The 25,765-nt window shown below is 43.0% G+C and overlaps 1 protein-coding gene across 1 annotated transcript in view; it reads right to left on the bottom strand.

The window, feature by feature from the left end:
- The window catches only part of CORO2A (coronin 2A), a 237,248-nt gene that overhangs the window by 26,454 nt on the left and 185,029 nt on the right, over nt 1-25,765 (bottom strand). Inside the window, exons 7-9 of the mRNA XM_082263489.1 lie at nt 2,670-2,778; nt 2,477-2,569; nt 1,173-1,285 (exon numbers count right to left, since the gene is read on the bottom strand). Coding sequence (XP_082119615.1) covers nt 1,173-1,285; nt 2,477-2,569; nt 2,670-2,778 — 315 coding nt within the window. The remainder of the gene's footprint in view (nt 1-1,172; nt 1,286-2,476; nt 2,570-2,669; nt 2,779-25,765) is intronic.

Below are 25,765 nucleotides of genomic sequence, written 5' to 3' on the forward strand. Positions count from 1 at the left end.
AACCAATTGTACCAATAGACATTACTGATGCAATATTAGTTCTTGCCAAAATCATCACTTGTCACAGAGTTTCTGTCTGATGAAATCTACAATGGAGCCACAGATAGCAGCAGAAAATCAGACAGGAGTTTTAATCCTTTCCAACTCTTTCCAGTACCTGGCTTGACACTTTAAACTTTGTTGCTATATGCTGTATACTGCTTTTTTCACTTCCATTGATATAGCTATAAGGCCTTTTGCACCCTGCAGCTTAAAAAAGCTCAGTACAGCATTTTTTTTTACTGATCTAAAATGCAGTCCATTCTTTGCAATGTGCCTGTACACACAATTGCTTAAACAAGTGCAGCATATTCTTGAGTAAAAAATAGAAAAATCTGCATTCCAGGTCAATATTTTGTGTCAGGATCCGTAAACACACGCATAGGAGTATAATAAATATTATAGAATATCCCCTAGGAAGGTACTGTGCACACAAATGCGCATATACGTGCAAAAACAGTGACACCATGTAGAAAGAAAATTCAAGATGGAAAATGAATAACCTGCAACTGGAAGCATCCACCTAATGCACAAGGTAAAATGGCTTTTAACATCGTTGACTGTATGCTTAATCATATTTTGTTACCTTTAACTTGAATTCAGGACTTTTTCATAGGGTAGTGTGGAAAAGGATTATAATTTCTGTCAGATTTTTATTTCAATCTATTTAGCTGTACTGAAATTAAAGGAATCCCACCATTACCAGCTATGATCAAAAAAAGAAGTTGAGAGAAGACTTCCCAGTGGGTACATGTCTATATGACAACTGTGCAAACCTAAGTTTTCCCTTCATTTTTGACCCAACAGATGAACAGACTCTTCCCTGATACAGTTCTAAATTAGGGTCCTCTGCTCAGTAGCAATAAAACTTTCTGTCTCACTAAGTGGATTTTTAAGTAATAGGTACTGAAACCAATAAGATGATGAACATGGAATAACTTCTAGCTGCCAACATACAAAATACTTGATAGGCACATTTTTGCTAAGGGTAGAGCCTACAAAGATTATACAGAACACAAAACAAATCTTAGTGCCTTAGTGCCCTAGCCTTTTTGTTTTTTCTCTTCTTCTTTGTTGCTCCATATATTTCGTTCTGCTGCTGCAAAATTTGGTGAATACAAGTTATATCTTACCCGTCTAGGCACAATCATTGAAACCGGTTCCACCAGTCCCTTTACAGTAATCAGCCTGTAGAATCTAAACACTTCACAGGTGGATACGTCAATACCCCTCTTTGGCAAAGTACCTGGCAAACAAAAAAATGTAACATTCAAATTATTTTTATGTATTTAGCTTTTTTCTTAATTTTCATGCCACATCCTGTACATCCATACTTGCCATCCTGCTGCATAATCAATTATACTTTCTTCCTGTTTGGTAAGTCTTATTTCTTGAATAGACTGCGTTTAAATTAGCTTTACAGTTACTGTGAAATTAATTATGCACCTAATTCATCACATAATATTAAGAAGGAAGTGTATCTAAACTCAAACATAAAAATGTTGTATAATCACAGCTTACCAATCCCTATATGTGATGGCTACATTAGTTTTCATTTTTCAAACTTTTTTCAACCTTAACACCTCCTGTTCCTGGATGGCTTTACTTACTCCTCCACTGTATCTATATAGTAGGAGCTATGGTTGGTACCTTGGCAATTATGTCTGCTCCTGTTTCCCAATATTACATGCGGGAGGGGGATTGATTGATCGTTTACAGAATAAAGACAGGATTGTTTTTTGCTTTCAGTTCAGTGACAAGGACACTGCATTTCTGGCAAGATCAACAGGTATTTTATGTAGTTGCTGAAAATATTTTTGGCCTGAAAAGTTAAAGCTTATGCAGTCACCACATTTACAGACGTAAATGGCATTATATTGCATTTTAGTTCTTGAGTTCAGATTTACCATAACCACCTGATGTAAAGTTCCTCTGATCAATTAAGTTTCTTTCATTTGAATCTTATTATATTTTTTATAGAAATGACAAAAAAAAATTAAAATAAAAAGTAAACTGTTTCGTATCCAAAAGCCTGCAAAAATATGAACAAGTAGAGAAGAAGTTCCTCTCCGAAAATTTGTAACATTCAATTATAACATAGGAGTAAAGGACCACTGGTCCCAAGCATTATTGTACTAGTATATTAGTAATGATCAGAGCCCTGTCTGGAGATGCGATGCGCTTTGTTTTGTAAAAAAGCCTTTTAATTTAGCTATAGAAAGCACTGCAGTCATCCATAGGACCATAAGGTAGTAAGTATGGCTTTTGCTCGAGGGCATAAAAAGAAAAAGAGAAAAGGGCAGTGCTTTAGCGGAGAGAGTCCATAAAGAGGGAGTTCAGAAAAAGAGATAGGAGCGTGAGAAAGAAAGAGAAGAAAAAAACAAAAAAAGAGGGGGGGCTGATCAATTACGTTTCAATGTTTAAACCCAAAACTCACCAATTCCTTTTTGAGGTAAGTTGGAACGGTATTCATTCAAGTATTGAAAGTAAGGCTTCTGGGGAAGAATTTCATAATATCGAATATTCCCCTCTCCCTAGGACATAAATAATGTAGTTAGACACTGCCACAGTACATTACTGTCATGTTGTAAACTGTTTCAAGACTATTTGTATGATATAGTGAAGAATACTCGCCTTTCCCACCAAATACATCATATTCGTGTCATTGTCAAAAAAGGGGAAGAGCAGTCCCGAGGAAGCATCCATATCCTCCTGATGTAAAGGCACTGAAAGGTCATCCTGAAATGTCAAAATGGAGAATGGATAGTTTTGGTAAATGTTTCTCTGGAAAAAAAATTATAAATATCGCAACATTTTTTATTTTTCGTTACAAAAAAATTTCAGAGTTCTCCTTCAATAAAGTGCATTCAAATAATAGTGCATAAATAAATATCTTAAAACAGTGTAAAAATCATCTAAATATAATAAATTTACATGAGTTCATCTTTGTTTTTAAATACTTATACAGTGCATAAATAAATGATTCAATGTCCGTTAAAAAAAAAAAAAAAGTGCAGTCCCATTCACGAAAAGCTCTTCAGGCCCTGGGTGTAGAGACTGAGACATGGACAACTCTGGCATCTTTGTTTGTGGTTTTTTTATTGTAGATAAAGGGGATGGGAGAAGGGAATAAGTGGGATACTCCTTTAGGCTTCAACTATAATTACACTTGGGACTTGACACTTCCTTGATGCCAGCCGGCGCCAGTCAACGCTCTCCAACACTAAGAACACACCTTAACTTGATAGTGCTAAATCCTCAACTTAAAGTCCAGAAGATCCAGGACTGTGAACTGTAAGACTTCCGACACTGCGGTACTGCTAAAGTCACTATATACTTCCCTCCGCCTCGCACTGGCTTGAGGTAGTATATTGTAGAACTCTGTAAAGCTGTAACTTCCACTGATACACATTGTACAATTCAGGGCCCAACTGCAGGTGCCCCCTTTGACCTTGAACTCTTCAAGGTCCACTGACTATGTACCCCCTCTGCAACTTCAGTGTCCTCAACCTAGGTACCCCCTTTACGGCTAGCTGATAACTGGATCCCAGAACCTCTTCCGGAGTGGTCCTCTCTAACTTCAGGCAGACCCCCAGAGGCAATCCTCAGTACTCACAACCTGTGTAGGCTTTCCTGGGACTGGACCCCTCTCGCTCTCCGCAGGCTCTCGGCACATCAGATCCCCTCAGCTCAACTCAGCACTCTCTGGATACTCAGGCGACACCCCAAGATGTCCTCTTCCTCAGACAGGAGGAGAGACAGCCGTACTCCCCATCCTGGAACTCTGCTCCCGCCAAAGACACCGTGTCACGCACTTCCCCCCAAACTTATATCCACTCCCAGAATCCTTTGCAGCGTAATCTGCCTTCTGGGGTAGTTACAAGCTGGGTTGTGTCCCCTGATTGGGCTTCCCACACTGCCCTATGAGAAACCTCTCACAGGAGCCAGTGGGGACACTTCTCCCTTCAGCAGGCACATCTGGAAGCCCTGACACCCTAACTGAGTAAATCACAGCCCTGCTGTTAGGCAGACAAGGCCCACTATACATTTACCTAGCACCTACCTGTAGGGTGCTACATATTGTGACAGGTCAAGACTCTGTCACGGTGAAAAGGGTAATTTAAAGGATACAGAGTGTGCACATTGGCTCTGTGCAGGACTACAGAGCATAGATGTGCAGTGGAGAAAACTGCATTTGCAGCTTTCTCCAGGTTTTGGTATTCCTGGATGGGGCTCTGTAGTTTGGAGATTTCATAGTGTCTTGGGAGGGAAGGAATCTCCAACCCTGTGTCCATGTTTTGTTGATGACCAGCTGGGTGTGTGCTCAGGTGCACACAGCCCTTATAACGATGGATTAGGAAGACATCTGGGCTCCCAGTTGGAGACTGCTTCAGCCAACAGACAGGCGGTCTGTTCATGGGGAGTCTACTCTCTGGGAGTCAGTGGCTGCAGGTGGCAGCCAGAGCACATGTGTGTGTGTGTTTGTCTGAAGAGACAGGAGGGCCTGAGGACCAAGGCCCCAGTGAAGTTGTCAGCTTCAGAGAGTCCATGGTCTGGGGACCAGCATAAAGTGCAGAGGTACTGCTAAGAAAAATTCCACGAGAGCGAGAGAGCCAGGTGGGCTGGTATTTTCTGTTTTGTATTGACTGGAGAGGAACCCCTGCGTGGGAAAACCTATGTTACGGACTGTTTATTTTTTGCCTTTTAATAAAAATGGGCTACCAGGCCCTTAAAATATAATACCTGCCTGCAGTGAATCACTGGAAAAACGCATCTGCCACTGAGCTAATGGTCCCCCATGTTACAATATATATACTTCTGGGTATAGGGCACAAGTGGCAAATCGGTCTTGCTGTGTAAATTATACACAGCAGGAGCTGATCAGCAGGTTCCGTGGACCCGATTTCCGCTGGCACCCACTGATCGTTCTGTACACAGGCAGAACTGCAATCTGCCTATGTAAACAAGGCAAATTGCCGTTCTGTCAGTACAGAACCCATGGATCCTGTGTTCCTGTAAAGCATGGATCCTGTGTTCCTGCTTTTACTAGTCCATGCCTTCCACTAGTAAAAGCACCCCCCCACTACACCAACTGAAAAACCAACTAGGCACACAGTTAACCCTTTGAACGCCCCTAATGTTAACCCCTTCCCAGCCAGTGTAATTAGTACAGCGACAGTGCACATTTTTAGCACTGATTACTGTATAAGTGTCACTGGTCCCCAAAAAAGTGTCAAAAATGTCAGTTCGGTGTCTGATTTTTTCCACCACAATATCGCAGTCCCTCTACAAGTCTCTGATCGCCGTCATTACTGGTAAAAAAATAAATACATAAAAATTCCAAAAACATATCCCATAGTCTGTAGATGCTTTAACTTTTGCGCAAACCAATAAATATACGCCTATTGGGATTTTTTTTAAAACTATGAATATGTCGCAGAATAAATATTGGCCTAAATTGATGAAGAAATATGACTTTTATTTTGTTTTAATGGATGCATTTTATAGCAGAAAGTAAAATATATTTTTCAAAATTCTGGGTTGTTTTTTGTTTATAGCACACAAAATAAAAAATACCATCAAATAAAAGCTCTATTTGTGGAGAAAAAAGGACATAAACTTTATTTGGATACGGTGTCGCACGACCGCACAACTGTCAAAGTAATGCAGTGCTATATTGCAAAAAACGGCCTGATCGTGAAGGGGGGTAAACCTTCTGGAGCTGAAGTGGTTAAAAAAAACAGTTAGGGCAGAAATACAAGATTTGCCCTCTAACAGCCCAACCTCAAACACAGTCACATTCTGAGTATTGCTAGTAATTATTATGAAAATATGGTTTCAATTATACGTGCTCGATAAATACTGTGAGTCAACTACGTGAAAAGTGGAAGCTGCTGCTATAGTGTAAGGTACTGAACCTCTAGATACTAAACAAATGAAATAAATTATACAGCGCTGCTTCTAAATCTCAAAAAATCACAGTGCAAAATTGAAATGTAACAATCAATATTGAATAAAAGTGCAAGTGCATAATAAATAAAATCCATAAGTGCAAAAGTGTCTGTGCTGGTATATTCTTCTGGTGCTTTCAAGGTGCCACTCGGTGCTCCCTTCCTGTAATCCCCACTCACCAGAGGTATATATCAAACAGGCATATAGTGCTCCCAGGTACAACACATATGTCATTGAAATTCTCCTCCTTCTCCAATCCTAGGATGTTAAATATGTAGCAATTCCTGGAGCGGGATATGATCCTCTATAATTCCTCGAATCACAAGGCTCTCATCCAGCAGATGTAAATGAGAAAAAAGGTGCCCATAGTGTAATACTGTATATTTTAGTAAAACGGTTAAAAGCAAAATACACTTACAATTAGTGCATAAATCCAAGCATAAAAATTCCAGTGAGGTTCACCGCTCAGCGTGCGTTCCAACCACTGGATAATGAAACGCGTCAAGCGCGGATAGCGGTGTGATTGATAATCCGGTGGTTGGAACACACACTGAGTGGTGAACCTCACTGGCAACCACAGTGATCAGTCGCTGTGAAGTCTGCCCCTGTGCTTCTCTCTCTCTCTGTGAAAGGAGAGGAAAGATGGAATGCTTCTCTTTCTTCGCAAAAGGAAAAATAAAATGTATGAAAAAATAAATAATTAAAAATAAAGAAAAAATACCTAGATCAAGGTTTGATCTAGGTTAGTGCCAGGGTTAGTGTTTGGGTCAAGTAAGGGTCAAAGGTCAGGGTCAGTATATTTTGGGCAGATTTCTTTTTCAATTAGTGTCAGTATGTTTTAGGTAGGACAAAAAGAAAAAAAAAAAAAAAGGAGCAGCAAAATACACACTATTGCGTCTGGGCTGTAATACGGGTACAAAAACAACAAATAACATACACATGTGGTATCGATGCAACCGTGAGGAGCAGAAAATTTTATTTTGGGTTATTTTTTGGTGGTAGGTTATGGTAGTAACAAGAAATATAGAGCTTAACTTAAAAAAAATTTAAAATATTTTTTTTTTTTTTACTATTTTGGGCCAGTTTTCCTTTGATAATAAATGGCTATGGATCTCTCATATTTTGTTTTTCATGATTATCAATGGAAAACCCAATTTGTCCTGAAAAAAAAACAAAAAAAAAAAAAACAAGGTATAATCCACCTGGATGCACAGGACGCAGTAGTTGTGATGATATGTATGGTTTTACTAATACGTGTCAAAGTTGCAAAATTGTGCTTAGGCATTTAGATTTCTTTTACCCTTAGGTGTGAAGGGGTTAAGATAAGAGACGCTGTGCGCTGCTGGTTTAACAATTTGACTGTAACCCATGTGACTTGTTTATTAGATTTGCAATACTGCATTTAGATTAATCCACATTTGGCTAATGTTCCTTCTACCCTTCCCCCTTCCTTACTTTGTCACTCTCCCACCCTCGTACCTCTACCCTAGTTACTTTGTTGGTTCAGTTTTTTTTTTATATTTAAATGTCATGCTGGGTTTTTCAAATGATACACAAAACATATTTGCTGTGTACTAACACTTTCATGATGCAGACTCTGTATCACTCTGCAATTATAACTCTGTCCTGTGAGCAATAAAAAAAAAAATGCCCTTCGAGAGCCTGCAGGCAGGTCAAACCGAGAATCCAAGGTTTGGATGGAAGCCGTGTCCGGAAGATAAACTGGCACTTCATGGACTAGATCTAAAAAATGTAGAGGGATGGCTTTGGGGTACATTTGAGCAGGACAATTAGGATGACATCTTCATTAAGGTAGAAGGAGGAAAACACCTTGGGGAGAAAGGAGGCCTGAGGACTCAAAACCCAACTGTCTTCATAATCGACAACAAAGGTTTCTTAACAGGACAAGGCCTCCAGTTGTGAGACTCACCATGCTATCCGGTGTGCTATATAGGTCATGAGAAAAACTACCTTAAGAGTAAGGTCAGTCAAGGGAATATTCCAAACAAGCTCAAAGGTAGGCATCTGTAGAGAAGACAGGACCAAATTGAGATCCTAAGATTGAACAGGTGTACGAACAGGGGAATCGATGTAAGTCATCCCCTGAACAAATGCCTTTAGTAGAGAATGAGAGGCCAGTGGTCTTTAAAAAGAGAATGGCAAATGCTGAGACTTGACCTTTTAGAGTGCTTAAGACTAATTGTTGCGGCAGCCCACATTGGAGAAAGGACAGGATACATCCAATGGAATATCTTTTAGGGTGTCTTGTAAAGAAAGCCTTCCAAGTGCAATGGTAGACCTGGCAAGAGGTTGATTTCCTGGCGTTAGACAGCATAGGAATAACTGAGTAAAAGATCCTGATTCCTCAGGACTTGGGTTTTAACAGCCAAGCCCTTAAAGACAGCAACCATGAGGCAGGATAGTAGACCAGTCCTTGAGACAGCAGGTCTGGCCAGTCTGGAAGTGACCGCAAAGTATTTCCCAGGAGTCGGAGAATATCCACGCACCAAATTCTTCTGGGCCAATTTAGTGTACCAAGACAACCAAAATGCTTGCCACATTGATGCTGCAATGCAGTCTAGGAAGAATATATAAAGGAGGCAAGGTGCATATCAGCCAGAACTGATCCCAAGGGTTCACTTGTGCATCCACTGCTAAGTAGTACAAGAAAAAGAGGCGCCTCTAAGTGTGGGAGTAAAATACAGTTCATTATGAATGAGAAAAATTGGCAACTCACAAAAGGTATGAAGATAAAAGATACATCAGAGTAAAGGGACATCACGATGAGCGGTCACCAGTAGACATTTCACTGTCCACTGGCTTCCACTGTGAATGTCATCTCCTCGCTATCAGGAAGTCGGCTGTAGAATGTAAGCAGTTCCAGAGCAAACGGGGCAGGTGGAAAGCAGCGCGGAGTGTGATGATGTCACTGGATCTGCGTTGTGTTTCTGAGCATGCACACTGAGTGTAACAGCAGTCGCGCTCCTTTTTTAAGCGGGATGACAGTGAAACGTCTACTGATGACCATTCATCAGGATGTCCCTTCACTCTGATGTTCCTTTTATCCTCATACCTTTGTGAGTTGCCAATTGTTCTTATTCATATTAAATTGTATTTTTCTCCTACACTTATAGGCGCCTATCAAAGACCTTATCAATTAGAGACTTTTTTCATTGCACAAGCTAGAAGCAGCTTTATTATTTATTGAATTGGCCTTTTTTGGATTATATGCTTGTTTATGGATCTAATTTGCACTGGCACTAATATATATATATATATATATATATATATATATATATATATATATATATATATATAAAAAACACTTACATATTTAGTCATTTTTTTGGTCACTTTCTAGTTATTATTATGTTGATTTAGAGGCAGCGCGATCACACATTTCAATAATGATTTATTGCGGATGTGGGAACACATTTGGTGATTGCAGCAGCTGCACCCTGTAATTTCCTGATTTCTATCAATAGGTGGCACCGCGCTACTACCACATTTATATACTATGCTCATGGCAAGACAAAACTGCTTATTTAGCCCACTGTCCCAAGGGAAGTGGCAAAGCTTCAGACTTGCCACACCAGAGTATTGGCTTCTTCTAAAGGGGAGAACCCAGCAGATGGAGGCTCCCTGCTTCAGGCAGGCCAAACCCTCTTCATAGAGAAGGACCTCAGGAACATAAGTTACCAGGATTCAGATAGTCACTACCATTACCCTTTAGAGCCAACTGCACCATGTTGCACTGTTGTACTGAGGGAGAGTACCAAACGCAGTTCCGTGCTGGCACCTCATCTACCATGCACCAGGTTCCAGGCGCTCCCCAAGGTACTGGAAAAGGGGAACTGCTCCTGAAGTGACAATCATATTGCCGCAGTGTCATCAATGCAGCCAGGGATAGAAGGGATTTCATAATGCAAAAGTTTAGTCTTCAATTTTCCAGTAGTATTGGAAATACAAGCCAGAAAGCTGATCATAGTAAAGGAGTAGCAAAATCATGATTCATAGTAAAGGAAGGTCCTCAATCACCTTGGGACACTAGCAAAAACTGAGGATTGTTGGAATTGGGAGGGAGTATATAGGCTGTTTCAATAACTGTGTTTCTGGCATTCTCACCTGAAAAGTGGCAGCAAATAACCATAGTCAAATCTCAAACAAGCCTGTGTCCTGTACTGTATAAATGAGAAAATTGATTTACTGACTGATCTTTGTTATGGCAAATTTTAGCCATAGGTTCAGTTTAACAGGCAGCAACCTCAGGTGATGTGATATCCTCAAGTGTGAGGCTCAGATTTGGTAACTAAAGCAAATATGGGGGTATTTACAGTGATGCGCAAATGTTTTAGGCAGGTGTGAAAAATGCTGTAAAATAAAATAAAGTTTTTGGGAAGTGTGAAAAGTTTATTTTTATCAATTAACAAACTGAGTTAAAAAAGCACAGAACAGAAATCCACATTAAATCAATATTGGGTGTGACCACCCTTTGCCTTCAAAATAGCATCAATTTCTCTAGGTACACTTGCATACAGTTTTTGAAGGAACTCTACAGGTACACTTTTCCAAACATCTTAAGGAAACCAACCAAAGATCTATGGATGTAGGCTGCTTCAAATCCTTCTAGCTCTTCATTTAATTTCACACAGACTCTATGTTGAGATCAGGGGCTAAACCATCACTTCCAGGGCTCATTATTCTTTCTGCTGAAGAGAGTTCTTAATGACATTGACTGTATGTTTGAAGTCAATGTCCTGCTGTAGAATAAATTTGGGGCCAATCTCACGACTCCCTGATGGTATGGCATGATGAGAACTGCATTGAGAACACCATTGATCTTGATCAAATCTCCAATTTTATTTGTAGAAATGCAACCCCAAACTAGCAAAGAACCTCCATCATGCTTTACTGTTGCCTGCAGATACTCATTGTACCACTCCCCTTCGCAAAGAAACTTCTTCCTGCTACAGCCAAATATTTCAAATTTTCACTCATCAGTTTAGAGCACCTGCTTCCATTTGTCTGCACCCAAGTTCCTATGTTTTCGTGCATAGTGGAGTCACTTAGCCTTGTTTCCATGTCTGATTTATGGCTTTTTAGACGTAATTCTTCCATGAAGACCACTTCTGGTCAGACTTCTCCAGACAGTAGAAAGGTGTACCTGGGTCCCACTGGTTTCCTCCAGTTCTGTTAGACATCTTCCAATGTCAAAGGGAAGTAAGCATTGATGTGTCTTTTATCTGCTGCACTGTTTCCTTAGCCGACCACTGCATCTACCGTCCTCAATGTTGTCCATTTCTTTGTGCTTCTTCAAAAGAGCGGTTAGAGACCATATATTCAGATTCATTCATAAGCCTAGTCATAATTGGTTCTTATTAGAAACTGTGAGGGCATTTTGGGTGTTTGGTTTAGTAAATCAGACTATTTGCAGTTGAAAATAAGGACAAAAATGTAATTTGTAGTTAAAAAGTTTTTGCTTAGGGTTAGGTTTTTTACTGGTTGCGTCAACCTTTCTGACAAAAGTAACCGTATAAGGCAGAGCAGCAAAATCGTCAATTTTCTAAATACTATGGGGCATGTAAGTCCTCATATGCATATTATACGATTTCCAAGTAGTGATGTTCAAATACTACAAATCGTTTAAAAGCGCAATAGACTGATTTTGCAGTTTCAATTTGACAACAAAAAAACGTAAAAACTTCTTACGAGGTGCAACAGATAATTTTATGGCTTTTATAAATGATCACAACAGGTAAAAGCAGTATTCTCAAAGTTAAATGATTTGCTGCCACGCTTTTTTTTTTTTTTTTTGCCTCAACATAGGAAAATGTTGATTGTTGCGAGGCACTAGACCAGCCTTTTTCAAACAGGGTGCCTTCAGTGGTGCTTTGTCAAAACGCCTAAAATTGCTAAAAAAATTGTAAACAAGCCAGTCGGAGGATGAAGCCTGCCTTTTAGTTACACAAAGTCACAGATTTTCATTGTGCACCATTACAACCTTCTAGCCACAGCCATCCTAACAACCAATTACATCATTATTTGATAAAGAGGCTGTCAGGTGCCTGCACAGCATCCTTGTTTGCCCCTCCCCTGCCCCTCTCCGTCAGCACTGGAGTCATTATAGCTGAGTGAGGAAGAAAAACTGAGGGAGAAGAGAAATACTGGGATACCAGTGAGTAGCAGTTTGCAAAGGTATATTGCTTTGTAAGAATAAATCACCTCTAATGTTGGTTGTCCTACATGTGTGGACGTTCCTACGTTATGTAAAACGATTAGTTTTAGTTTCTTATATTTTAGAATGCCTGGGGTGACACAGCAGTGCAGAATTTTAAAGGATGCCTTGACTAAAAAAAATAAAAGGCTCAGAAACACTACACTAAACATTTCTGCTCAGTCTCAGAAGTCATTTTGTTTAGATCATAACACATGAAATAAAATGTCCACTTTGCCATATATAAATTTGGCCACTAGAGTGCCCTTTTGAGTAACAAAGGGCCATAAAAGACTCCAAATGACTTGAACAGCAGAATCTCACAATATTACAAGTCCGTTACACTGTGCTTATTGCACCATTTACCATTTATGATGGTTGTCTGTATTTATGGCAAGAAAAAGCAGCTTAAAATCGTATTCATTTCTCTGAATCAGGTAATGTCGGTTAGTAGCACACAGGTGCTGAAATAGTTGTTTTATTTGCGCTGTAGAAAAAAGATTATTATTTAACCTCTCACAAATGTCTTCCATCCAGTTGGAAAATGTACTAATAAGCAATTTCTACAGTTGGAAGGACTCATTATGTCCAAGGACAGCACTACATGGCCCCGTTATCACAAGTAGTGCTTGAATTAGATGCACTGCTTATAAGCACTGAGCCGTATACGGCCACTTTATGATACACGTAACGAAATCTGCATCCATCATTGTGTAGAACCGGTTAATTAAGATCACCCCAAACTGTATCTCCTCTTTTTGTGCTGTCCTAAAGACAACAAATCTTTTACACTTTTTACTATTAGGCTGCATTCACACTTGAGCGTAGCGCTTCATTGGCATTTTTATTTGAGAGTTTTTGAGTGTTTTTAGAAGTGCATTACAAGCATTTTAGAAGCATATTATAAACGTTTTACAGCCTCAGGCGTTTTTGTTTAGCCTATATAAAATTGCTAGGGGAATGGGATTAGGGTTGGAGAGCTGCTATTTTGAAAACAAGCAACAAAGCGCTCGTAAAACGCTCATGTCGCATTTTTTCAGGCATTCCCATTGAAGTATATAAGCTCGATCTGCCAAAAAGCAACTCCTACTTTTTTTCAGTGACAACTGTTTTGCTTTAAGCATCATAACGCTCAGATGTGAACAGGGGCCATTGAAATAAATGCGATTTGGCTTGTTGAGTGTTTTATTGAGAGCTACAAGCTTCAAGCAGTAAATCGCTCAGGTGTTTATTTACTGAAGGCCTACAAATGAAATATGAGCAGCCTGTCTAATGGCCCGTACACACAATCCAAAAATCGAGAGCAGATCACGACAGTTCATCCAATATTATTTAAATGGGCAAGCAAAATTTTTCTCGTACAATACCATATCGTCCGATTTTCGGCACAGCTGTCGTCCAAAAATACAATATAAATACACTACAAACACATTGAATCCCTTCCGATTTTTTAAAATTTTCTTAACTTTAGTAACCTCTACATTTTCGATATGTGACTAGCATGCAAAGAAAAACGGACAATCTGTTCGATTTCTGACTTTCTGAACAAAAAGTCAAATTTTTTTCTCGTACAGGAACAGAACAAACGATTTCCGTTCAATGAATACCATTTTATAAGAAATAAATCAGAAACATAAGACTGCACATGATCAGAAACCATAAAAAAAAAAGCTTTTGTCGTACGAGTATTTTCGTACGAATTTTTCTTTATAGGTTGCCAGTTTTTCTGTGAAACAAGGAAAATCGACGATCGTTCGCCCATTTTTCTTTTAGTGTGTACCCTACTTAAACCTCATTGTCTTGTCTTGCCAAAGGCAAAATTCACATATCCAGTCCTGTATACATTGGTCATTATGCAGTAAAATGTTGCCTGTGTGCTATGCACTTTATGTCAGTGGTCCCATAAGAGACGCAGGTGCACCCAGAGAAGATGATCTTGGTCTAAGCATTAGAGAAGCACATTTTCATTACACAAGGTTGATTTATTTCTGTTTCTTGTGCATGACCAGTATGCAAATAATACAAAGAACCAAATAAGCCTGAATAATAAAAAAGGAATATTTGCATGTCAGCATGAGCATTCATTTTTCTCTTTGTTCACTGTCATAAGCAAGGACTTTTCAAACAAGGGGAGAAGTTGAAACTTTAAAGGGTTGTCATCTGGCAGCTTAAATCATCATTTATACCCTATTACAGTCAGTCCCCCGGTTACAAACCCTGGTTCTGTAGGTTTGTTCTTAAATGCCGATTCACATTGGTGTTATGCGGGAACCCTGCGAATCCACTGCAGGTTCCCACATCGCACCTGACTCGCAGGCAGTTCACACTGCCATATGTGAACCGCTGGGAGTGTCAATACAAAGTTATTGACACCTCCAGATTAGTTTGCATATCGCAGTGCGAACTGTCAATTCGGACAGGAATCGGATCACATAGGTGTGAACACCCATGCGATCAGATTCTGGTGCGGACCAAAAAAAGGGTCATGAGCAACTTTTGCCGAATGCGATGCGAATTTAGCCATACATTTGTAGGCCTTCAGTAAATAAACACCTGAGCGATTTACTGCTTGAAGCTTGTAGCTCTCAATAAAACACTCAACAAGCCAAATCGCATTTATTTCAATGGCCCCTGTTCACATCTGAGCGTTATGATGCTTAAAAACAATTGCATTTTCATGTTCTGTGGGAGACCAGATATAGTGAATGTGGGGTTCTGGGTTAAGTAACACTAGGTTGAATTTTCATGTAAGCTGAAATAGTTAAATTTCTTAAGTGCAACTCCGGACAAAAAAATTGGATCTTTGACTTACCGTAAAATCCATTTCTCTGATGTTCATTGATGGACACAGCTCCTGTCATTCTTGACCACTGGGTTATACTGCCCCCTAAAGGAGTAGGACACTAGGCCGAAAAAAAACCTCTGGCTATACCCATGGGCAGTCCCAGGGGTTATTCTCCCTCTCCCTGCTATAGTCACTCCGTTTTGTTACAAGCAGTGTCAGGAGAATTATAGCTTTGCAGAGGGGTGGGTGCGTCAATGAACATCAGAGAAATGGATTTTACAATATGTCAAAAATCTACAAACAATTCCCAAGGCTAAACATTAGCCAACCAGGCAACAGGGACTCAACCAAAACAACTGGAGCTCACCTAAAGAAAGCAATACACCCTCAAAGAGGATCAGGTCGTCTTAAACAGCAGCCTGCAAAACCTTGCAGCCAAAGGAAGCATCCACAGATGCCAACACATCCACTTTATAAAACTTTGTAAAAGAGTGCACCGACTACCAGGTGGCCGCCTTGCAAACCTGCATCACTGGCGCTTGATGACGGAAGGCCCAGGAGGCACTGAACGCTAGTAGAGTGTGCCTTGACAGGGTAAGGAGGAACCTGACCCCTGATGGAATAGGCCTGAACCACCGTCTGTCTGATCCATCTGGAAATGGTCACAGAGGAAGCAGACAACCCTTTGCGAGGTCCATCCATGAGCACAAATAGAGAGTCTGACCTCCAGAAAGACTCCGTAGCTGCCAAGTACACCCTAATTGCCCGGACCAAATCCAAGGCACGCAAGGCAATTTCCTGCTGATGTTTAGGCCTGGGACACAGGGAAGGAAACACAATGAAAGTCAGAGACCACCTTAGGAAGGACTGACGGACAAGGGTGAGGCACTACCTTATCCTTGCGAATCACCAGATAAGGTGAACGACAGGATAACTCCGCCAATTCCGACACCCTGTGGGCAGAGGTGATAGCCACGAAAAAAGGGCACCTTCTGAGACAGCATAAGCAGGGGAATCTCCTGAATATTTTCAAAGGGAGGCTTCTGTAGAGCTGAAAGCACCAAATTAAGATCCCAAGGCAGAAACGGAGCATGCACTGGAGAAACAAAATGTCGGACACCCTGAAGAAAAGTACGCACCAGGGTGTGTGTGGCCAAAGGTCGTTGGAAAAATACCGCCAAAGCCGATACCTGGTCCTTAATGGTACTCAAGACCAATTTCTGTTCAACCCCGTTGAAAGAAGGTTAGGATCTGAGCCACTGAGAAGGAGCGAGGATGAACCCCAAGAGGCTCACACCATGCAATGTACGTCTTCCACCTACGATGGTAGACCTTCCCAGAAGTAGATTTCCTAGCTTTTAACAGTGTAGGAAATACCGACTCATATATGCCTCTATCCTTTAGCACCTGGCATTCAACAGCCAAGCCGCCAAAGCCAGCAACTGTAAAGCCGGATGGAAGATTGGTCCTTGGGACAGAAGATCCTCCCTGAGAGGAAGCTTCCAAGGAACATTGGCGACCAGCCACACCAGATTGGCGTACCAAGCCCGGCAAGACCAGTCTGGAGCCACTAAGAAGACCAGAATCCCTTCTGCCTCGATTCTGCGTTGAAGTCTTGGCAGAAACTTGAGAAGGAAGCTTGAGGGAAGGCGGAAATCAGACTATACTGACCCCCCGGGCCACCAATCCGCCTGTGGCGTCTGCCAGAGGATCCTTTGACCAAGCCACAAACCTCTGTTGAGCTGAGACGCCAACAGATCCACCTCGGGGGTGCTCCAGTAGAGACAAAGCTGATGAAACACATCTGGATGAAGGGACCACTCTCCTTGGTCCAACGCCTGCCATCTGAGGTAATCCGCCTGCCAATTTTCCTCCCCGGGAATATGCATGGTGGAGAGAGCTGGAACAAACCGTTCTGCCTACCTTAGCATTCCGGCTACCTCCAGACCCTTCAGGGCACTTCTTGTGCCCCCTTGGTGATTGACATAAGCCACAACCATGGCATTGTCCGATTGAACACGCACAGGGCATCCCTGAAGACGATCCGTCCAAGGATCCAGACACAGTCTGATCGCTCGGAACTCCAGGACATTGATTGGTAGTCTGGACTCTTCCAGCGTCCATATGCCTAGAGCATAACGCTTGCCGAGGAAGCCTCCCTAGCTGGACAGGCTGGTATCCATGGTGACCACTGTCCAATTCAAGGGGAGGAAGGATTTTCCCAGCCGAAGCACCGGAAAGCGAAGCCACCATATCAGGGACTCCTTTGTTCCCTGACTCAGCTAGATCGGATTGTCCAGAGACTGCGGAGACTTGTCCATTTGGTCAGAATCTCCTTTTGCAGGGACCTCCTATGGAACTGCGCAAATGGAACAACCTCAAAAGGTAGATATCATCAGGCCCAGCACCCGCATGCAAGTCCGAAGGGATGACCATTTCTTGGACAACAGGAGACGAATTGCAGCCTGCAAATTCTGGAGTTTATTCAGAGGAAAGAGCACTCTGGCCGAGTCCAGAGTAAGGCCCAAATAATCCAGATTTGTGGACGGAACCAGGGCAGACTTCTGAAAATTCAGAATCCAGACAAACTTCCGCAGAGTCTGTATTGTTATCTCCAGGTTCACCACCAGAGTAGATGGAGACTCCGCTCGCAGCAAGATATCGTCTAAGTAGCCCAGTACCGAAATCCCCCATTGGCATAGCAAAGCTAGCACCAGAGCCAACACTTCTGTGAAGACCCATGGAGCAGAGGCGAGACCAAAGGGTAATGCCACTAACTGATAATGCTCCTCTCCCACAGCAAAGCGGAGGAAACGCTAGTGACTGGCACATATTGGAATGCGAAGGTAAGCATGCTTAATGTTGATAGAGGCTATAAAATTCCCATGACGCAGGGATGCCACCACCGTTCACATGGACTCCATTCTGAATTTCTGTTCTCGCACAAGGCAGTTTAGCACCTTGAGGTCCAGGATTGGACGCATTTTGCCTTCCTTCCTGGGGACTGGTGTACAGGTTTGAGTAAAAACCCTGAAAACATTCTGAAGTCGGAACCGGGACAATCACCCTTTGAAGGAACAGGTCTTGTACTGCCCAAAACAGTCCCTGTAACCGGTCTGCGGGCAGGAGCAGGTTGGAAGGAAAAAAACCTTGCCGGAGTAAAAGAGCAAAACTCAATCTTGTAACTGGACCGAAGAAATTAGTGGACCCTTTTATCTTGCACTAGGGAAGTCCACGGGTCAGGAAACCAGCGAAGACATCCCCCCACCCCTGATACGGGTGAAGGCGCACCTTCATGCTGAAGGAGCCTTGTTCGTGGGTATGGAAATGCCCGCTCTCGGCTTTCCAGACCAGGTTAATTTGGAGCCGCCAGAGGAGGCCCTGAAAGGCTTTGAGCCCTTGTCAGTCGATCCTGAGGGACGAAAAAACTTCTTATGAGCTGAGAAGGAAGGTCCAAGCCTACGACGAGGTTCCTTACCCTTAGTAGCCTGGGGAAGAAAGGTACTCTTCCCCACTGTGAGACCTGTAATGTCATCCAGGGTAGCTCCAAACAGACGATCTCCTTGAAAGGGAAGATCAGTCAAGGCCTTCTTAGAAGTCTGGTTCGCAGACCAATATTTAAGCCAAAAGACGCCCTGAAGGACCACCACCAAAACAGAGAGCCGAGCCATCAGAGTAGCTGCATAAAAGGAGGCATCACAGATAAACTGCAACCCCTGGACCAGCTGGTCCACTAGCTCAGCAAAGGAGAGAGTTGTTCACCCTCCAAGTCACGGCGACAAGTTTGCGACACCAGGGTAATGGTAAATACCGGCCTCATTGCTGAATCCGCTAATGTGTACATAATGCGGGCCACAGCCTCCGCCATCTGGTCAGCTGGATCCTTAAAGGCTGGGGACTCTTCCACCGGAATCATGGTTGCCTTGTTTAATCTGGAAACTGGAGGGTCCATCACTGGTGGCATAGTCCACTTCTTAAGAAGGGACTCCTCAAAGGGGTAACGCCTGGTAAAGGAACTTTGGTCGTCCCCACTCTTTAGCGACAGTTCTGTCAAAATAGGCAGGGAAAGGAAACACCTTTGCCGCTCTGGATGGCTTGTAAGTGCCAAAGGGTACCTGCGCCTCCGTTGCAGCTTCAGCCGCGTCGTCCATCTGCAGGGTCTCACACACAGATACAATCAGTGCATATACCAGCGCCTTTTCGTGCAAGGTCGCAGTTGTGGAGGAATCAGATTCAGGATCAGATGAGACAGATGAGGCAGGGGAAGGCGGGGGTGCTTTTTTCTAGCCCGTCGCCCGCAATCCACCTCATACATCCACCTTACATACGACGATACTTACAAACGGGGGGAGACAAGGGACTCCAGGACAGCCGTCAGTGCATGGACAGGTGGTTGGGACCCGAAGGGTCCCGCAGCCTCAGGGAGGGGATCAGGTGGGGAAACGTACTCCAAGGACTCCATGAGTCACCAGGGGGACCCCACAAAAGTGTAACACACTGCTAAGAGACAAGCCCCACCGCACTTGCAGCACCACCCGGTCACCAAGCACAAGTAACAGAGCGATCCTCAGCAGAAAGGGAGAGGATCCTACCAGACTCACCACCTGCCGATACAGGCACCTGCATGCACCAGGAAATTCTGCACTACACATGCAGCGATAAGGAAGTTATGATCCAGGAATCAGCACCAGTGGATAAGGAGGGGCTCCCACCACTGAAATCACCGCCCACAGGGCTTCACTGTCATGGCTGCCGCTATTTGCAAAGGAAAACAAGAAAATGGCTGCCGGACTACACAAACATGGCCTACACACAGGCTACAACAAAATGCATACAGGGACCCAGAATGGGGAGACCAGGCCTCAGGACAGATCCAGGCAGGATGGGAGGCCCTGGCAGGAGCCCCCACCAGGTACAACCCCCCCCCCCCACAACTGATCGCCTGGCAGCTGGCCACGCACCCACACGGCCCCCATCACCATTAACGCCCCATCACCATTAGCACCCTGCCTCCACCCCAGGAAGGTGGCCAGACCAGCCAAAAAAAATGTATGTGGAAGGGGGGGGGGCAAGATGAGGTACTTGACCAGACGGTAGCTTGCGGGAAGGAGTGGAACCCAGCGGTCTGTCCTTCCCATGATAACTCTTACAAGAGTGAATTTACCTTCCTGGGCCAGATTTCCTCTTACTTCCTGTGATCTCCCTCCGTTTGTAAGTATCGTCGTATGTAAGGTGGATGTATGAAAACCGGGGACTGCCTGTACTAGTTTTCCCATACTTTCTTGGATGGGTGGCACTGTTTATTTGTAAGAAACAAGAGCGGAAGAGATCTTTTGGGTTCAGTTTTCTTTTTTTTTTTTTTTAAATAACAAACATGTCATACTTGCTGTACCTGCTCTGTGCAATGGTATTGCACAGAAAACCCCCGATCCTCTTCTTCTGGGGTTTACCGACAGACACAGCTTCAATTCTTCAGACCATTGGGTATTATACTGTCACTCTTCAGGAGTAGGGGCAGTCCAAGAGGGGATACCATTACTTCCTGCTGTAGGACTTCCAGTTTGTAACAAGCAGTGTGAGAAGAACAAATAACTCAATCCCAAAAGAGGGTCGGTGCCATGTCAGTTAACCTCAGAGAAAAGGGTTGTATGGTAAGATAAAAATCCAGTTTTCTCTTTCATTCACTGACAGACACAGCTTCAATTCTTTAGACCATTGGGATGTCCCAAAGCAGTGTCAACATGAGGGATGGGAAAAAAGACAGCAAACGACAAAGAATTCCCAACAAGGCAAAACATAGCCATCCAGGTAACAACAAGAAGCGGAAGCAATCGTAGCCTGCAAAACTTTGCGGCCAAATGCTACATCCGAAGATGCAAGTACATCCACCTTATAAAACTTTGTGAATGTGTGTACAGACGACCAAGTAGATACCTTGCACACCTGAACCACTGACACCTGATGACGGAAGGCCCAGGAGGCACTAAGCACCCTCATAGAATGCACTTTAAACAAGGAAATGAGGAATCTGACCCTTAATGGAGTAGGCCTGCACCACCATCTGCCTGATCCACGTAGAAATGGTCGCAGCAGATGCGGCCTGCTCCTTTTGAGGTCCATCCGTAAGAACAAACAAAGAATCGGATTTCCTAATAGGTTCAGTCACCGCCAGGTAAACCTGGATCGCCCATACCACATCTAAGGAATGTAAGGCATTTTCCTTAGGATATTTAGGCTTAAGACATAGGGACAGTAGCACAATGTCTTCATTCAAGTGAAACCCAGAGACAACCTTAGGAAGGAATGCCTGACAGGGTCGTAACACCACTTTGTCCCTATAAATACCACGGTCACCAGGTGAGTGCCACTCCTAGCAGTCCACCGCACCATCTTGGAATGGGGGTGCTGTGGCCCGAGGTACACTGCGACTCTGGTCGTGACTGCTGTAGTGACCAGGGCTATGCGACGTCGCGAGATGTTACACTCGCCGGTCAGCCCCTGTCCATTGGGGCTATGTTGCGGTCAACCTAGCGCAGAGCAAATAGTTGGGTCATGCACGCAGGCCAAACTGTGAAGACCGTGAGGATCTAGAATATCCAGTGCGTCGCCCAGTCCGAGTGTTGATTGTAGTTCACACAGGAACAAAAATAATAAAGAAAAAGTAAAAAATTCCATTTAAATAGGAAAAAATGCCAGGACCGCAGATCCCAGCAGAGAGCCAGGTCCTTACTCCTGACTAGGCAGAAAAAACTGGAAGTCCTATAGCATGAAGTGATGGTATACCATCTGGGACTGCTTCACAGGCGTAACCAAAAAAAAAAAAAGTTTCCACCTAGTCCTACTCCTGAAGAGTGACAGTAGAATACCGAATGGTCTGAAGAATTGAAGCAGTGTCTGTCAGTGAATGAAAGAGAAAAATTATTTTACAATCACTTTAAATATGGGCTTTGCCCTTGGAAGACGGTAGATGAGAGGCTGGGGTGTGTGGTGGGGACATCTCCTCTTGTGGAGGAAATATATATATTTTTTACATGAATGCAGAGAATGCATTCGTGTAAAAAAAAAAAAAAAACTTTGTACCTTTACAACCACTTTAACCACCTCCCACCCTGCCAGTGTACATATACGGCCGGGTGGGAGTCTCGTCCTTCTGAACGCATGTTCAGGAACGTCCTGCAGAAGGAGCGAGATCGCGCCACCGCGGGCACGTGCAGCGGCGCAATCTCGATGTGCCTGTGTCCCTCGGACACAGAGCAACAAGTTGAGGCAGGAGGGCCCTGTGATTGGCCCTCCTGATCACATGACGGCTGTATCCAATCACAGCCATCATGTAATGTAAATGAAGGCGTTGTAACGGCTCTGATCTCTTCTTCTCCTCACACAGATCCTGTCAGTGAGGAGAAGACGACGATCTGTGCTGCAGCCAGGGGATCAGTGAGTTTTTCTAATTACTCACTGATCACAGGGGGGGTCTGTGCTGGTAATCAGAACATTGATTACCAGTGCAGCCCTGGGGGGGGGGGGTGCCACTAGAGCCACCAGGGATGCCCACCCATGACAACCAGGGATGCCCACCATGGCCACCAGGGATGGCAATCAGGGCTCAGAGAGCCTTCCAGTGGTGCTCTCCCTATCAGTGCTGCCCACCAATGCCATCTATCAGTGCCGCCCACCAGTGCCCATTATTGCCATCTACTATTAGTGCCGCCCACCAGTGCCCATTGTTGCCCACCAGTGCTGCCTATCAGTGTCCATCAGTGCCGTCTATCAGTGCCGCCGATCAGTGCCCATCAGCGCTGCCTATCAGTGCCCATCAGCGCTGCCTATCAGTGCCCATCAGCGCTGCCTATCAGTGCCCATCAGCGCTGCCTATCAGTGCCCATCAGCGCTGCCTATCAGTGCCACATATCAGTGCTGCATATCAGTGCTACCTATCAGTGTCCATCAGTGCTGCATATCAGTGCTACCTATCAGTGTCCATCAGTGCTGCATATCAGTGCCACCCCATCAGTGCCACCCCATCAGTGCCTCCTCATCAGTGCAGTCTCATCAGTGCAGGAAAAAACGAATCTATTTACAAAATTTTATAACATAAAACAAAAAAAAATTTTTTTTTTCCAAACTTTTCGGTCTTTTTTTATTTGTGCACCAAAAAAGATCAAATACCACCAAAAGAAAGCTCTATTTGTGTGGAAAAAATGACACAGATTTGGTTTATGTACAGTGTTGCATGACCGCGCAATTGTCATTCAAAATGCAACGGCGCTAAAAGCTGAAAATTGGTCTGGGAAGGAAGGGGGTTTAAGTGCCCAGTATTGAGGTAGTTAAAGCAGCTTTATGCGATTTAAAAGCTGCTTACTGCAACTGACAAGCAGCTCAATGCAAATCCTTCAGCATATGAAAATCAAATCAAAGCAACTAATCCAGGTAAAAAGCAACTCAGAAGTACTTGAAAGCATATAGCATTGGACTCTCTTCGGAGTCTGAAAACTGTCTGCACAAGCCCTATGTGTGACTAATGCGGTTTGTCTGCACCTGCCTTTACTACACAAGGCACAGCTGAAGATAAGTGCTTGCGTTACAAGAAACACAGGAAAAGAAAAAGTCTGTCTCGTATATCACAAATGATCTCAGACAGAACCTGTCAGAGTATGGGGAAAGATATGGTATAGTACAGAAAGCACCTGGGGCTGGGGACCTTCAAACAGTATGTAATGTAAAGGCAAAATAGCAAACATATATGCAGTATATCTCTGCAATACATGCACATCTCATGTTTTATCCATTTAAAGGCCCTGCAAGAACAGAAAAATACTTTCTGATCTGCCAAAAATGCATCCAGCTCTTGCTTTTCTAGTGTGGGCTGACAACGCACAGCTTTTTGTGGACTGAAAGGTGTCAGCCCTGTCCGGTGTCTTTTCCTAAACTACTGAACCATTCCCACTGTGTTCTTATCCCTAGCATAGGGACTGACTTGTCCAAAATAAGAACAGGGAGGGATAAAAAGTGTCTGACATAAAGCCAGAAAACAAAGGGCAGCACCAAATTTCTGAAAAGATCAAACAGGTATTTCTTGAACTTATGAAACAGATATCAAAATGCTTTCAATAGTATATTTACCAGACTAAAAGAGGGCAAATAAGTGAAGGGTTTACATCCTTAGGGCTTACCTACACTAACTCGATTGGGGAAGGACACCTTATTATTAAAATACATTATTTATTTAGGGCCAACTGTTAATGCAGCTCTTTACAATAAAAGGGGGGCAGTACAATTAAAATACAATTCAATACAGAAGCTTCCATTTTCCAGATGTATTTTTTTTTTGCACATACAGAATTTTGGATATACCAATTTTTGCAGACAGTGAAAAATTAGGTTTCCATTTTGATGGATTTCCACAGAACCCCAGATTAAAATGGTTTAAAGTAAAGCTGGCTACACACAGAACAGTTTGTTTGTACAATCGTCTTAAGGATCTACCAATAACTATGACGTACATTGCTCTACCCAAGCAATCTATTTAATGTGTATGCATTCAGATAAGCCCTCAAGCTACACCTTTTTTTTTTTTAAATCTTGAAGATCGTACAATTAAATTGTAATGTGCAGTAAGCTTTAGGATCAGTTGACAGGCTTAAATTTGCTGATGAACTGCTTCTCTTCCCATAGAAGCCTATAAAAATCAAAAGCAGCTGAAGCAGGCCAGAATGTAGGTCAGCTGAACCTATAAAGATTTCTTCATGACCATAGAAATATTTCAAACTGAACTCAAATATACTCTGCATTTGCCCATCAAAGCACATTGACAAAGGTCTTTGGTCTTCTGTCAGGGGGGCACAGTGCAACTGAGTGAGGACCATTGTCTACCAGCTTTAAGCTTTTGTCTATGGCATCAGTTTGGGATGCTTCGGAGATCTTTTGAAATTCATTATTAGGTATATCTGACCTGCAGCTGACAACCTTGATAAGTGTTTTTGACCTGCTTCAAGTGGCTTTTGCATTCATATAGACTTTTAGGGGTATGCAAACAAAAGCCCATCTTTGCAGGTCCTAAATAATGATTCACATCTTTATACACATGTACCAAATTTAGGTACACATTGACAATTCCTTGCTGCAGTTATTTGAAAACTGTAGAAAATGTCCTGAACAGTCTCCAATAATTCGTGGAAGCAAACTAAGAGTGGACCAAGGTTTTCTCACTAGCTCTTTCTCTATAATTTTTACATTTTATTGTACTCAAGTAAAAACATAAATGAATAAATGAACAGTACTTTAAGCTAATTAGGACTTTTACATTTATTACAGGCCTCAAAGCCAAAGTACAGGCACAAAAACTTAATTTGAATGTATTCCTTAGCCGCTTGTCGACCGTATAACCTAGATATACGGAATCAAGGCAGCTTTCCTGCATCAGATCATGTACCTAGTACGTGATCTGGCACTTCTGGGTAGTGTCAGGGTGCCAGGAAACCAGACCACACAGGAATGCAGGTAAAATAAAGAAATATATTTAAGCAAACAACAATAAACGCACAGCAAGAGTAAGGAAGCGATATTAGGAACAAGCCGGGGTCAAGTCCAGAAGCGGGTAGTCATCCAAGCTGGGGTCGAGCCCAGAAGTGGGTCGTCTGCCGATGTGGGGTCATACACAGAGGCACATGGAGAACAGAAGACTGCTAGCAGAGATGCCCCTTTGAGCACAAATGCAAGGGCAAGGACTGCAACTCATCAGGTGTGCAGCATAATCACTGTGCGATGCCCGGCCAGCA

Source organism: Pelophylax lessonae (assembly GCF_965119305.1).
Source record: "Pelophylax lessonae genome assembly, chromosome: 1".
In the NCBI taxonomy this organism is placed as follows: domain Eukaryota; kingdom Metazoa; phylum Chordata; class Amphibia; order Anura; family Ranidae; genus Pelophylax; species Pelophylax lessonae.